This window comes from Microtus pennsylvanicus, chromosome 5 (assembly GCF_037038515.1).
Source record: "Microtus pennsylvanicus isolate mMicPen1 chromosome 5, mMicPen1.hap1, whole genome shotgun sequence".
Classification (NCBI taxonomy): Eukaryota; Metazoa; Chordata; class Mammalia; order Rodentia; family Cricetidae; genus Microtus; species Microtus pennsylvanicus.
Window position 1 is genome coordinate 107,910,018 of NC_134583.1, and position 16,257 is coordinate 107,926,274.

Below are 16,257 nucleotides of genomic sequence, written 5' to 3' on the forward strand. Positions count from 1 at the left end.
TTGATTTGTAAACTGAAGGAATATCAAGACAAAACAATACAACCAGCCACAAGAGACACAACTTACTTTACTATTTACCAGTGCTAATAACCTTTTTGATTTAGTTTATACAAAATAAAATGTAGCTATTTCTGGAATATTGCAATAGACTTATTTTTTCTGAAATGCAGCTACAATATGAAATACTCCCCAAATAAATTAGTTATTACTGTAACATCTTTAAAAATTCGGGGCTTCTGTTTCTTTAAGAGACCGGAGGTTGTCATTTCATTTGTCTTAACTTCTGGTTTATCCAGATCTCTGGGAGTGGAATGGCCTAAGCCCTAAGAGTAGAATTACTGCCTCTACCTCATGTTCTGGAGGAGGGAGCTGCTGGGTGGAACGCAGAAGCTTGGATGGAGACTACATGCCTGTCAAAGTCCCCTTTAATTAAAAACTAAAACGAGGTCCCAGAGCCTTCAGTCATTTTATGATTTTGTGCTGGAAGCAGAAGATTCCTGGTATTCCATCTGAAAATTTCACTTAAAAGCTCAGTTTGGTCTTAGCAAAAGAAAAATGCTAAGATCACGTACGCTTCTGCTCATATAAGCACTGCTTTCTTAAACACGCTAGCTGGGACGTTATATCATTTTAATACAGTAAGAAATCTGACTTATATACAATTATACATATTCCCAACTTTAAAATTATTTCTCCCCAGCTTACCATTACAGAAGACAAATCATTGTTTTATGTAACTATAAAGCTATAGCTCAAAGACCAATAGTAAGATAGACAAATCAGCTATTTTCAACCTAATTATTTTTATAAATGTAAGAAAGCCATCGATACACACGGTATGAAAAACGTTCTCTATGTCATCGTTAGAGGTAAAAAAATTAAAAATTATTTTGTTTCCATTTGTGTGAAAAGATAAACTCTTCTGCTTGTATATTTATGGGAGATTTGTAGAATGAACCCTAAAGACTTAGAAGTAATGACTGCTTCTGAGAAGACAAAAACGCCAGGGAGAGAGGCAGACATAGCATGCTTGTTATTTGACCTATTCAATGTACAATTTAAGAATGGTTGATTAATTCATATAAAAATTAACAAAATTTGAAATAAAACAAATGGCCATTACTACAACATCCACAAGGGACTAAGAAGGCAAGCGGTTTTCTGCGCAGTTCAAAATACTTACTCGTTTAGAAAAAGCATACGTTACATGGACTCATGAACACTTAAAGCACAGGAAAAAGAAATAAGAACACCTAAAATTCTAAAATGAATCAGATTTCTCCACATTATATAAAGTAAGCTAAGTTTTATTCATATCAAATAGTTAAGGTATATTTTACATTAATTAGAAGAGATATTATAATCAACATATTTTATTTACCTTTTTTGGCAGAATCTAATTTTACTAAAAGTTTTTAAATGTATGTCATTATTATTACATATAGGTCCTAAAATTAATTTTATAGCACAGCCTCAAAATGCCTAATGCAATGTTATTTATTTATTTATGAAGAACAAAAATAACTAATAAAAAATACAAATAATATTTTGCTTAACAGAGGACTGAGTAAAGGTTCTTAAATCATATTGCCATTTACTGTCAAGGAAAGTATAAGATATAATATGCTGTTGTGAGCACAAAAATATCACTGCAGTCACAAGTTTTTACTTTGTATATGGAAATTGTTTCATTTTTAAAGTTATTAAATTCTATAAATGAGGATGCTATCAAAATAAGCAAACAAACAAGCCAAGAATTTCCAATAAAATGAATGAAATAGAGTGACACAGTCAGAGGAAAGGAGTATGAGGAGTCCAGACTCATGACAGTAACCAACTCCTATACCTTATGGTCTGTGACACAGCAACAACAGATCCCTAATTTCAGTTGAATTGAATCTAAAACACTTATTTACATCACTACTTAGCTAAACTCATATCTAATGGTGATCCAACAAAACTGTTAATATTTCTTAAAATTCTTAGTATCAGCATAAAATATCTTATATATGTATTTTTATAATATATGTACATAAATATATACACATATATAATTTATAAATATATAGGTTCTATATGTTCTTTTTGGGTTGTTTTGTTTTGTTTTTAGTGACAGGGTTTCTCTGTAGCTTTGGAGCCTGTCTTGGAACTAGTTCTTGTAGACCAGGCTAACCTCGACCTTCCAGAGATCTGCCTGCCTCTGCCTCCTGAGTGCTGGGATTAAAGGCATGTGGCACCACCACCCGGCAAGATATAGGTTCTTAATGACCACATGATATAATAGGTAAAACGAACAGTAGTGTTGTCATCAAATAGGAATACTAATAGTTTGCCACATAATATATTCATAATATAAAATTTATTACCTTTATAGCTTTTTTCATCTAAAGTTATAAAGTTAAAGCAAATAACACTTGAAATAAAAATTCTGCAGATAATCCAGATGACTGTAGTAGAGCAAAGATGATTCTGATAAGATGTTTTAGGCTAGGCATCAAAGTATTCCAGGAGATAAACCTCTTCCATAGCATGCAATAAGAGGCTGTTTGCACATTAAGCTTCTGAGGACACGGTGTTCTTCCTAACAATTCTGAGTGCAAATATTTCTGTACAGACACAAGTGAACTGCGTAAGGGCACATCTGAGGACGGAGGTAGGATACTCCCAGCCTGCAAGTGAGTTATGGTGCTCAGCTGTGTTCCCAGGGACCTTAATCAGTTTCCTATCAACTGAATGAGTTGAGCTGGTGGCGCCACAGCACTTCAAGCTCTGCTCGTCAGCAATGCCAGGCTGACTAGGGCTGCCTCTTCTTTTTCATAAATGTTCATTAGATACCAGATGTCCCTTATTTAAGATACAATCTATCAGAACACTTGTGTACTTTCTTTTAGCAAAAGAAGTGAGGTGTGTGTGGGCGTGTATTATGTGTGCATGTCCACATATGGAGGTAAGAGGGTAACGTCTGAGAGTCAGTTTTCTCTTTCTCCATGTGAGTCTTGGGGAATGCATGCAGGTTATCAGGCTTGGTGGATGGACCTTTACCTGCTGAGCTATCTTGCATGCCAGAATGCTTATATTGTCTCTAGATTATTTATAAAACCTAACACAACATAAACATGCTTGAAAATAGTTAATATACTACATCTTTGGGGGAAGAATGACAAGCAAAAAGTATGTACACGTAATTTTATCCCAAGCGTTTGCTGTGAGGTTGGTTGAATCCACAGAAGAGAGATCTGCAGATGTAGAGAGGTGTCTCTCTTTTCTGCACTCAGGCATTTTGGCTAAGACACCACCAATTTCTATAGTTGATTATATTAGCTATGCTACATGTTACAGGCACAACAAGACCAGTCAGAGAAACTGAACTTAAATGGCATATAGCATATGGCCTAGTGTGGAAAGGCATGCTGCCAGACACTGTACTCACAGACATGCCTACGGTTCTACGGGAACTGAAAAAGACACATGGCAGCAAGAAGCACCTACTAGAAGCATGCCAATTTCCAGTCATCAAAACAATGAAGAAATGTATTGATTTTCAAAATTTGGCAAGAGAAGAATAGTATGAAAAGTTTCAGGGGTAAATAACACTCAATTTCGCTAATTTGCTATAATAAATAAAACTGAAAAGTGATAAAAGAAATCACACACTGTGATTTGAACTAATATGTTCAGCATTATTGAGGTGAGATGTAAATTAAATATATAGCTTATTAATGCATTTCAAGAAACCAAGTAAGCACTGACAGATGGATACAGATAGGTTTAGATAACTCATAACTATCTTATGCTTTCAGTGAGGGCCTGCATACACAAAATTTCTCAGTAAACTTTTAATGTTTTCGGTTAAAAAGGAACTATTGATGTAAAAAGAAAGCAACCCTAACTGGAAACACATCAGACTCATAACTCCCCAGAAATGGATATTGACCACAAATTTATACCTAGATTTATTTATACCTATAATAAATTGCCAATTTAAAAATAGTTCCAACCATTCTTACTTGATATAACTCAGTTATCTATGGGTTCATTTGATAAACTGAAATAATAATAAATGATTTCAAAGTTGTATAGTGGAAGAACTAGGAGTAATGTCATCTTGCATATTCTGGATACAAAAACAAAGGCATCCACTGGTTAAAAAATTATAAAATTAATCCTTTTAATGCCTTTAAATATATATTTAAATGACATGAAATATAATATTTAGTTAATTTAGCAACAGAACTTGCAAATTAAGTAAACATTAATCAAGTTGTTATTGGGGATATTTGGTTAGTTTGAATTGTGAAGGCAAATGGGAATGGCCACAAGAGATGAAGTAGGAAAGGATAAGGTCAGAAGGAAGGCATGTCAGCATGAGAGAGAAGATGAAGTGAAAATGAGACAGCTCACAGAGTCTTGAGAAATCATTGCCTAACACTGGAAATGACATTTGACGTGTATCGCAATGGGCATCTATAAACTATGGGTACCATTTTCCTTTTGTGATAAATATAAACTTACTGTTTTTCTTGTGCTATTTCATAATTTTTTGTAATTGTCATTATTTTAAATAAAAAAATTACTTAGTATAGCACTTTGTTTTACTGATAGAGCAACAAGGCTAGAGAGGATATGGCTGATTAGTGGTAACTTCTTTATTTTGTAGTCTGTATAAACATGTGTATGATTGAAAAATTTAGAAGTATAAGATTTTTACATTAAAAGCAAGAGACAATACATATAAAAAAGCACTTCAAAAGTATGTACAAAAATGCAAAAAAAATCTACTCAGAACAGCTATTCTGGTATTAAAAATACACTGAAGTCAATAAAAATAGAAGGTTCTAAAATGTGTTGAGTGATAGATCAATAATAATGATGAAAGAGTGAACAAATCAGTACAACAAATACACAAGAGTAACACAAAGTACATAGAACATCCTGAAGAAAACACATAAGGTAAAAACTAGAGGCCTCATACTGCTATTGTTTTCTCCCTAATTCACTACTTCCTCATTTCACTTCAAGAACAAAATACATGGTAACAAAATGAGAAAAGTGTGTATACACTTAATTCAAAACCCTATCACTACACTCCCTACCTCTTTGTAGGGTTAGGGGTAGAACTCAGGACTCTGAATACACAGAGCACTGTCACGATGCTACTGAAGTACAACCCTAGCCCACAACCACTATTTCATATGAATCAAGTAAGAAGTCAATTCCATTGCTATTTTGTCTTAGGTGATCATTCTCCCTTTTATACATAGGTGACCTTACAGCTTGATGATATCAAATGGTATATAACTTCCTACATTCCTGAAACCACTTCAGCAAATTAATACTCTCATACTGGCAAGCCATCCTTCTCTGTCAAAATGCATATTTAAATTTAAATGTTTGAGAAGTGCTATATGAAGATGTGTCTTCATTCATCATTTGGTCACAGCACTGACATAAGTGTCTTACATATGAATCACTTGCCACCAGGGCTTCCCAGAGCTTTCTTTGGTAGATGCAATGTGACTCTGGCAAATGAAATACAGCACAGGGTAACACATCTCCTGACAGGGCCACACAACATAGCACAGTCTGGCTTCAAACTCACAATCCTCCCCCCCCACCATGAACCAAGAAAACAGGCATGTATCTTATAATTTTTTAAAAAATATTAAATACTAGTATCACTATAAATTTGATAAAACAAGTACATGTGACTTTCTATTATAAAAGCAAACCAGTTTTTTAAATGTATAAACAAACTATAGATTAGCTTATATAATTCAGTCTGGTCTTGAATTCACAACACTCCTTCTGCCTCAATCGATGTGTACTAAGATTCCAGGCATGAGCCCAAAAATATAGCAAAGTCAGTGTTTACATTAGGAAAATTCATTTCTCTATATGTAGCTTTCTATTACTGATAAAGACTTTCTAATTACTGAATTAGGGCATACATGCCAGTAACGTTCTTCATAATGCTACCTGTTACATCCTGTAAAGTGGCAGGCTTTGAAAACTGCATAATACAATTTTCCCTACTCAAGTCTGTGTGGTTTGCTTCCCTCCATAGAGGAAAACAGTACAATACAAGCCACAGAAGCTAGCGGAAATAAAATGAGAAACACTTACTGTCGCTGGGGAGGCCCGAGTTGTGTGTGTCACTGAGTGACCAGAATTCTCCATTGAGTTGCCAATCAGATAGGTTCCTCCGGAGCTGCTGATGAGCTGGCCTCCTGTGACGCCCATCTGAATACCACCAGTACCCACCATACTGTGGGAGGACACCACGGTTGTCACCTGTGCTGAACTTCCTTGAGTATCAAAGTAATTTCCTCCAGTGTTTTGGCTGTACATCTGTGTTTCTGTATAGGGATAAGTTGTTGTTCGGCTTTAGAAGGAAAAGAAAAACAAAGAAATTTACTAGCTTGTTTATATGAAGATTGTTCGCTTTCTCTCCTCTGTCTCTCTCTCTCTCTCTCTCTCTCTCTCTCTCTCTCTCTCTCTCTCTCTCTCTCTCTCTCTCTCTCTCTTGTTTTTTGAGACAGGGTTTCTCTGTTTAACAGCTCTAGCTGTCCTGGAACTAACTCCTGTAGATCAGGCTGGCCTTGAACTAACAGAGATCCACCTGCCTCTGTCACCCAAGTGCTGGGATTAAAGGCATGCCCAGAAAGATTGTTTTAATAAAAATATTTTTAAAAACACATTATTAATGTCGCGCCTGTGAAACCAGGTACCTTCTGTATTCTTCTATGAAATACTATTCCCACCAATAGATGGATTGAGGTCCTCTCCCAGAACCTTAACTTGTTTCTGTACTGTCGTATATCTACCCTGCACAGGATCTCATCTCCAACCCAGCAACAGGTCAGCACACTGCAAGAAATCTGTTCACAAGTTCTTCCCTTGCATACAATCTCATGTATGAGCTATTGTTAGGAAGGCTGAGATCTGCCACGATTGGGATCCTGACCAGTTAGTCTCTCATGCCACTTCCCATCCATGGAAAACTAGTGACTACCCTTTATGTATGAAGAAGTTTCTGTGGGTTCCTTCCGTAACACCAAAGAGGTCTTGAGCGAAGATACTACTCGTGTCTTTGCAGGAGTTCTCCCCTTCGTTAATGACTGTGCCAGCTCTTCATGTCCTCACTTTCCACCTCCCCGAAAGTCTGGTCAGGCTTCTGCCCTTAGCCTTTCAGTGAAGTGGCTTTAATAAGGTCACTTGTGATCAAATGCAAATACCAGGCTAAAAGGCTCCTCTAGCCCGTGTCTCTTTTTGACCTCTTCGCAGAATGATGCTGCTGACCACTCCATGTTGCCCTTTTCTTCTCTGTCTGTTCTGATTAAGTTTATCCGATTTGTCATTTTCAGTTGATGACATCTTACATTATAGGATGCCTTCAAGCTTTTTTTATTTTTATTTTTGTGTAAAAGCTCACAAGAAGTTATAAGTCTACAGAAATATAAAAGCATACAGTAACAAACACTTCACTTGCTTATGTCTTTAAAATTTCAAACGATAAACTAACATTTCCAGGGCTTGCTGTTCTCTAACTCCACCCCCACATGTGGCCAAGCCTGGCACTTGGGTATCATCTAGCCTGGTGCTTTATTTTCTGTGGTATTTCACTTCCACTCTTTACATTCACTGTTATCCCTCAACGCCTTTTGCTAATCACCATGTTTCTGGCATGTTTGATATGCCACGGTTGTTGTGGTTTCTGCTTTTCTTGTTACTTAGACCACAGGCATTCACCATGTACTGCATGATACATGTATGTTCAGGGTAATCTATCACAGAGCTGGGATACTATTCTTTTTATTTTCTAGCTCTAATTTAAGAATTTTAACATCTGAAATTCTAATAGCCAACACTTATTTCTAAATACCTACACAACTCATTGAACCTGGAGATATTGTGCTGGTGCCAATATGAAGCCTGGATCTCTCTATTCTATCTTTGGTGTGGTAAGGCACTCTGAAGACTACTAAAGGAGAAATGTAAACACCTGGTCAGTCACAAACCCTGTCTCCTACAATTGCTCCTACATGCCACACATGCTAGGGCAATGGAGGCATAAAACTTGTCAGAGTAGCCAACCAATGCCTTGTTTTATGTAAGGCCCACTTCATAAGACTGAACTTGACAGTGCTCGGTCAACAAGAACCAGAAGCTAGATAACCCAGAGACCTAGAGTAAATGCAAACACTATGGATCTTTAAAAAAAAAGTATCAATAAAATGACTCTGCTATACTCATAAATGACTCTGCTATACTCATAAATCAGTGTCTTTCATCATCATTAGAGAGGCTTCCTCCTGTAGCAGATGGGAATAGATGCAGAGATCCATACCCAGAAATTAGGCAGAGAGAGAGAGAGAGAGAGAGAGAGAGAGAGAGAGAGAGAGAGAGAGAGAGAGAGAGAGAGAGTGTGTGTCTTTGTAACATGCAGCTCTAAATAGGATGTCTCCATCAAATCTCTCACCTCAGAGCTCAGGGAATCCCATTGAAGAGGAGGGGAAAGAGTAGAGCCAGAGGGCATGGAGGACAGCAGCAGAACAAGGCCCTCTAAATCAACTGAGCAAGGCTCATACGAACTCACAGAGGCTGAAACAGTAAGCTCAGGGCCAGTGTGGATCTACATCAGGTCCTTTGTATATATATTATATCTTTCAGCTTAGTATTTTATATGGGACTCCTGAATGTGTGAACAAGTGGGTCTCTGATTCTTGTACCTGCTCTTAGGGATCTTTTCCTTCTGTTGAGTTGCCTTGATCAGCCATGATGTGATGACTTTTGCTTTATCTTAATATATTTTATTTTGCCATGTTTGTTATCTCTGACAAGTCTGTTCTTTTCTAAAGGGAGACAGAAAGGGAGTAGATCCAGAGGGGAGGGGAAGTGGTAAGGAACTGGAAGGAGTAGAGGAAGGGGATCCTGTAATCAGCATACATTCTATAAGAGAATAATCTATTTTCAATAAAAGGAAAAATAAAGAGAAAAGGAATGGTATGCTACATGGGCAGCTTCAGAGGTTCTTATTCTTCTGTACCCTTCACCTGGCCAGAGAACCGCACTTCCACCTCCAGTTTTTTAAATTAAAGCTAATGCTTCTCTTATATTGATCCAAGCCAGTTAAGTCTAAGAATTGTCTTCTAAATAAAATGTGAAACTCTACAACTCTCGTTTCCGTTCTCATAATCTTTAATTCACAATGTTATTTATTATAGTTGCACTCTGATGGGTTTTCTTTCTTCAAACCTGGCTCTCTTCCAATTTGCCTTCAATTTTGCTGCTATGGGAATTTTTCTAAGATACAAATGTGGAAAGAAAATTTTGCTTAAAAAAATCTTGTTCTCAGTAGTCCTCATTGTCCGCTATGTTCAGCGAGTCCGGTTTTATCCCAGGCTTTTTCAGACCCAGGCCGGCTGGTTTTGGTGAGTTCCTGATAGAACATCCCCATTGTCTCAGTGTGTGGGTGCACCCCTCATGGTGGTCCTGAGTTCCTTGCTCATGCTCTCTCTCCTGACGAGGGAGGGGGACTTGATTGGGGGAGGGGGAGGGAAATGGGAGGCGGCGGCGGGGAAGAGACAGAAATCTTTAATAAATAAATAAATTAAAAAAAAATCTTGTTCTGATTCTTGCTTTCAAAATTCTCCTTTTCCTTCAAAAATGCTCAAAACCTTATATGAAGAACCAGGGCTGGTTTGTACATAATCTCAGGACTTGGGTATGGTCACATTCTTAAAAGCTTTCTTATGTAATAACATATTGGACATTTTGTACATCAGTTTTGTCTAGGAGATACCACTTTCTCTACCCTTCTTGATTAACTTGGAATGCTTTCTTATTCCCCCATCTCTCTTCCTTTGTCCTAACCTTTAGCAGTTCATCTTAAGCTCTTCATCTCAGACTGATTTCATGTGTCTGTCCTTACCACAGGCACTCCTCACAGGCCTTTCAGCAGTTCTATCAATGTAGACATTATTACTAGAGCTTAAGAGAAACATATCAAGGGACCGGAATCATTCCATCTTCCAGATGTGCCTTCTTCATGCAATTCTCAATAGACATCAGTAATACACATGCACTGCAAACATTTGGAATCCACATAACCCCCATGCAGGCGGGAAACAGGCAATGGAAAGCAAGTCACTTCAGTTTTCACATTTTCTTCTAGTTGGAAAGGATTCATGAGCTAGAAAATAAGCTCAGAGCAAGAGAAGGGGGCAGGCACTGGAGATCAAGCTAAAGCCACAGAGCATCATACTTGGAACTGTATGTTGGCTTAGCTGTTTCATAGACACACCATGGCTAAGACTGTAAAAAGGGACACAATTAGGAAAGGCGGGATGTGGATTGTCTGAACTTGATTTTGACAAAAAACTCATATATTTAAATGGAAAATGGAGGAGACTTTCAAAAGCTGGGTTGATACGAGAAGTAGGCCATGATAGGCTTGCATGGCTTTTAATCTTTGGGAAGCAAGCATTACTTTGATGGTATCCCTAGAGCCCTAGCCAAACCAAGTCATACACAAGTAATGCTTAAGCTACTGAATCAATATCAAGAATGTATAATTACTACTACTACTAGTAGTAGTAGAAGCAGCAGCAGCAGCAGCAGCAGCAGCAGCAGTATTTCGTCTGTATAGTTATGGTATTCATGAGACCATGCATGTCTCACAATGTAGTCCAGGATAGGCCGGACTCAGGAACCTCCTATATCAGTCTCCCATCTGCCAGACAGGCATGTGCTACCACACCCAGCTTTGAAGAATGTATTTTTTTTAAAAAAACAAAAACAAAAGACACCACCAAGAGAAAAGCAAAGAGTTCTTGTCACTATAAACACTGAATGCATCCTTCATTTCTTGTTTCAGTACTATTTCCCCAGAAATCTCCTGAACATTCTGGAAATAGCAAACTTTCTAGGCAATTTTATGCATATTTAAAAAGGTGCTCTGTGTTCATTTTCTTCACACTAACTGCCAAAGGCTAAGAGTCATGAAATTATTTATCATATTATTTTTACAGCCAAAGCAAAACCTTGCTATTATTCTCCATACGGACGAGTAACAGATGTGGATGTGGGAATATGTACCTATTTGCTGGCAGAAGCTTCTTCAGAGCTGAACTTACGGTTCTATATAAATCCCAGGACTCTAACCCATTTAATTCAGCTAGTTAATGCTATCTGCATCCATCATGCCTTGGTGTGCATGCCATGGCTAGTATAACCCTGACTATTCTTTTCTTTTTTCATTAGAAAGACTGAGATAATCGAGCTAAACTTTAACCATAACCCTGAATACCCTCTCCTTATTCATTAGGATGACTGAGCCAATGGAGCTCAACTCTAACCACTTAGTGTCCTACTTCCAGCATCTAGTGCCTCATGTATAAGGCCATACACACAATCTCTCTCATTATGTGTTTTTATCAAGGCGTTTGGATATCACATCAACAATAAGCTTGACATTACAAAATCCAACAAGGTTATGGAAGGAATAAATTAAAGAAATAAAATAGTTTGTAAATTTTACACCATAAATCACATTATAAATATATAGTAACATGAGAATGTATTACATTACAGTATCTAATGCTGTAGACTCAGTAAAGGTAGGCTTTCCTGCACATTCTAATTCTACATAAATGATGCATTCATTTTCCTTAAATATTTATAAAATATATCATATAAATATAAAGAATTAGACTACTTTAATAAAAACCATAAAGACATTCATGGGAATAATAATGAACTATTTAATAATTAGCCATTAAAATTACAAGTTTCTTTTCTTTCTCCAAGAACTATGCAAATACTTCATATAAAATATTTAAAAAAAAAACAAAACAGAAAGCCTAGCAGTGGTGGCGCATGCCTTTAATCTAATACTTGGGAGTCTGAGGTTAGGCGGATCTCTGTGAGTTCAAGGTCAGCCTGATCTACAGAGCAAGTTCCAGGACAGACTCCAAAGCTACAGAGAAATACTGTCTCAAAAAAGAAAGGAAGGAAGGAAGGAAGGAAAGAAGGAAGGAAGGAAGGGAAGGAAAGAAAGAAACCAGCTCCCACACACACCCACACCAGAAACTGGCATTCTCCTCCTCTAAACTCCAAATAAGGCACAATCAAAAGGCTGCATTTCACTGAACAGCACTGCATGCTGGAGGTAAGACAGAGTGGATTCTACCTATCTGAGCTGCAGTTTATTTGTCTGTAAAAGGAATGGGGATAAATGTTATCTATCTTACCACCTTTGACACTCTAGGAAGCTACATTTGAATGTCTTTCATCTTTGAAGAGACAGGAATTTTTTATGTAGCTAACATTAGAAACCTTTCTTTAGAAAGAAACATCCAAGCTCCTTTCCCAGACGGTCAATTTTCTCTCCAAGGTCTCCTATGGAACCAGCTATGCTGGGTGAGCTCTAAGTGGGAAGTGGATTGACACCCACTCCTGTGCATCAGCTGAAGGCCACTGAAGACAGTATCCTCACTCCTTAGTCACGGTGAGTCTACAGAATCATTTTTTCTAAAGAAAGAGGATTTTAAAGATAATAAGAAAACATAATTCCACCTGCAAATTCTGAAACTTAGCTGTGTCACTTGAGGGGGAAAAGAATAACCTGAAGTGGTTTCTTATTAATCATCTGAAGTATATGGGAGAGGGAAGTGGAGGCCTTCAGAAAATGTACTAACCACAAGATTTTCAAGAGGTAACTTTTAGAAAATTGAGTCCCAATTCTGTTCACATGCTTATGGATTTTGAATAAATTACAAATGTCAAAAGTGTCACCTCCCAAAGTGTAGTGTGTAAAAGTTTTAGAAATACTTAGTTTCTTTCCTAAATTCTGACTTTCTTTTGTCCTAAATACAGGACTTAAAAAAAAAAAACTTTTTAAAACCTCGAAAGCTCTATTAGGAACTGGGATCCTCTCCATCTATGTAACCACAGTATGCTTTTAAGGGACTCACATTTTGTGAAACATAGTTTGGGAAATTTCACACTTGAGATGATGATAAATGTACCCTCAAACAAAAAGAGCTGAGAAGGCGTGAATCCACATACTGCACAGATATGAACACACAGACACCTCTGCATCCTAAAAGCTGATCACCTCTAAACAACAGATGTTCCACTCAACAGCTTACACAGAAAACCCCTTGTAAAACAGATGTCTTAACTTTGACACAACATAGGTTATATCATTCTTTCTTCTCTGATGAATAGAGTGTAGGAATGAGCTGGAGGGGTAAAGGTCAGGAGGTGTGATGAAGAAAAATAACTGTATTTTTAAAAACCTGATTATGAAAACAAAGAGATTGTGGATGCAACGGACTCTCCTTTGGTATGTGATATTCCTCAGTTAGTTCAACCATGGTAGCACAGATGATTAGAAAATGAAATTGTACAAACAGAGATAACTAGGACCTAAATTTTGCAGAAACGTCTTTGGGAGAACCACTGCAAGGAAATAAACAAATTATGCAAGTTAGGTACCTAAAGAACAAGGATAAAACGAGCAGGAGAGGAATGAACTCCGTTACCTTTTCCCTTGAGTAAAAAGTGATTCTGTGCCAACACCCAGCACTACAAAGTAGTCTCAATTGTTCAACTGAATTACAGGCCTACTTACTAACCCACACGGCTAAGCCTGTTATGCTAGCAGTAATTGTCAATATTCGCAGCGAGAACCAGGTAAACACTTTAGTTTCAGAAATGATGATGATTACACATTCTCATGAGTAATTACTTGCATCTGTGAGTGCTGTCATCACCTCTTGAGTGAGACCCCGTGCTTATGTCTACACGACACGGGAATGCTGGTAACACGGGCATAGAGAACCAGAAATACTGAGCATGTGTGGGTTGTAGGGTCATGTACTGGGTGCATGAAAGTTCATGACAATGATCAGAGTCCCTCTCCCCTAGGACGATCATTAGCAAAATGTAGTTATTATCACAGAGAAGAGGGACTCTGGGGTCTAAGTCAGAGATCAAATACTAGCTGCCTATTAATTCTGTGTGACACAACAGAAGAATAGAGATTTTCCTCTCTAACACATATGGAAATCTTCTGAACACAAAGAGAGAATACAACTATTCTCAGATGGGCATTTGATACACAAACTGTATGCAGTCTAATGGCAACAGTGGAAAAGCACAAAACAGATTCTAACAGCTTATGCTGAAAAAGTAATTATTTTGATGTCTGAGAAAAAAATTCATAGTCATCTAATCACTACAATCCTGAATATAATTCATAGCAGCATAATGATATTTCCTTATTAAGTACAGAAGTGATACCTTAGAACTTCTATTCAAAGTGTATATTTGCCAGTGACAAGGGATCTTAGACGCATGTCTTATCTATCATGACCAAAAGTGCTCATTGTCACGATACTCGGAACTGAAGATGCAATCTAGGCCCACACAGTCCAGATCAAAGCTAATTGGACTTTGTAGCAAGTGAACTCATGACCTAGACCTCATTAGTCATGATCTAATCAACCGAGCTAGTGGCCACAGAAAGTAAGTGTTGGCACTAGACAGTTCCTGGGGAACCATTTCTGCACTTACACAGGTCCCACAATTTTAAAGAATCAACTTCAGAGACACTGTTTTTCTAAGGCTTTACAAGTACATAAAACCATGAACTCATATTTATTATGTGGGAGAGTTACTTTATACAAGAAAGAGCAGAGGGCCAAGGTGGTTTAGCAGGCACAGGCTTATATCTTCATGCTTGATAACTTTAGTTCAATTCCTGAGACTTACATGGCAGAAGGGAAACTATACTCCCACAAGTTGTCCTTTTTAAAAAAAAAATCCACATACACACTGTGACAAACTCACACACATATAAATAAACAATGTAAACGTCCAGTTGAAATGTTAAAAATTGGTTAAAAATTTCAACATTAAATTAAAATTTAACTAAGAATGAAATTAAAAGTTAAAAATTATCCAGAAGACAATGTGAAGAAGAATTGAGGACAGAAAAATGCAAACAAAGCACAACATTTAAGAGCAATAATTAATGTTTATAACAATTTCTCAGTTGAGTCACAAAGCACTTCTGAGAAGCTATCTCCATTTCAAGCTCAAAGTCACATCCTCCTAAGTAGTAAAGCTGACCTGCCAGCACTACCTTTAAGCAGGACCAATGAGGAACCACTCTGGCAGACTCCCTTAACATCCATCTCAAGTGTCCTTTTTCTTGGCCACCTAGCTTCCACCACAAAGACATGAAAGATCAAACCCCGTTATTCTCAGTCTCTATAGCTAGCTATCACTAGCTGTCTGGGGCAATGACAACTAACAACTAAGTGGCCTCTAGCAGCACCCACAACCTCTCAACTACACAAAAATAGAAAGCAAAGACTCGAAGATAGTTAAAATTTCAAAGACAGAATTTAGATTCTCTCTCTCTCTCTCTCTCTCTCTCTCTCTCTCTCTCTAAGGACCAGTGGCCATAAAGATCACTTAATTGAGCAGATGATCAAAATATGGAATCCCATTCAGGACCTAGACAAGAAAGTAACTGCAGTGAATGAAATGGTTAGGAACTTGGAGTACAAACTTACAAACATGGATAAAAATCTCAACCAAGAAATTGAGACACTGAGGAGGAACCAAACAGAAACAAGGAAATGTAAGCCAATCAAATTGGAAAATTACAAAAGAATGCTTCATGAGCAGACTAAGTATGAGTTTCAAAGAAAAAGACAAAGTCAAGACAATTATACATTAAGACAACATATTTTTAAATGTTAATAGGATGATCAAAGCATATGAAATGTCTAAATAAATTAAAAAGACTCAATAATCCATGAATTAGAAGGAACTGGGAGGAAGTCAAATGGTGTAGACAATTAATTCATTGAAATGACAGCAAATAATTTCCTAAACCCGGAAACTGCTATGGACAAATATTCCATTCTCAGTTATAGGCACATATTTCTGAGCAAGGCTCTAATAGCATTCAGTAAAACCCTAAGAACTGATCAATGGGAGCTGAATAGGACTCTAACAACAAAGGAAACAACTCTAAGAGCTGATAAAATCAACTATATGAAATTAAAAAGGTTTGGGAAGCCAAGAAACTGTCAGCAGAGCGAACAGACAGCCTACAGATTGGTAGAAAATTCTGCCAGTTATTCTTCAGAAAGGGTATTATTACCTAGAATATATAAAGAACTGCCAAAATTAAATACACACACATATGTGTGCAACCAATCAATATATAATCTAATG

At 37.2% G+C, this 16,257-nt stretch overlaps 1 protein-coding gene across 7 annotated transcripts in view; it reads right to left on the minus strand.

The window, feature by feature from the left end:
- Positions 1-16,257, minus strand: part of Rfx3 (regulatory factor X3) — a 248,446-nt gene that overhangs the window by 92,260 nt on the left and 139,929 nt on the right. For all 7 annotated transcript variants that reach the window (XM_075973779.1, XM_075973777.1, XM_075973775.1 and 4 more), the window contains one exon: positions 6,124-6,382. In XM_075973779.1, the coding sequence (XP_075829894.1) occupies positions 6,124-6,382 (259 nt within the window). The remainder of the gene's footprint in view (positions 1-6,123; positions 6,383-16,257) is intronic.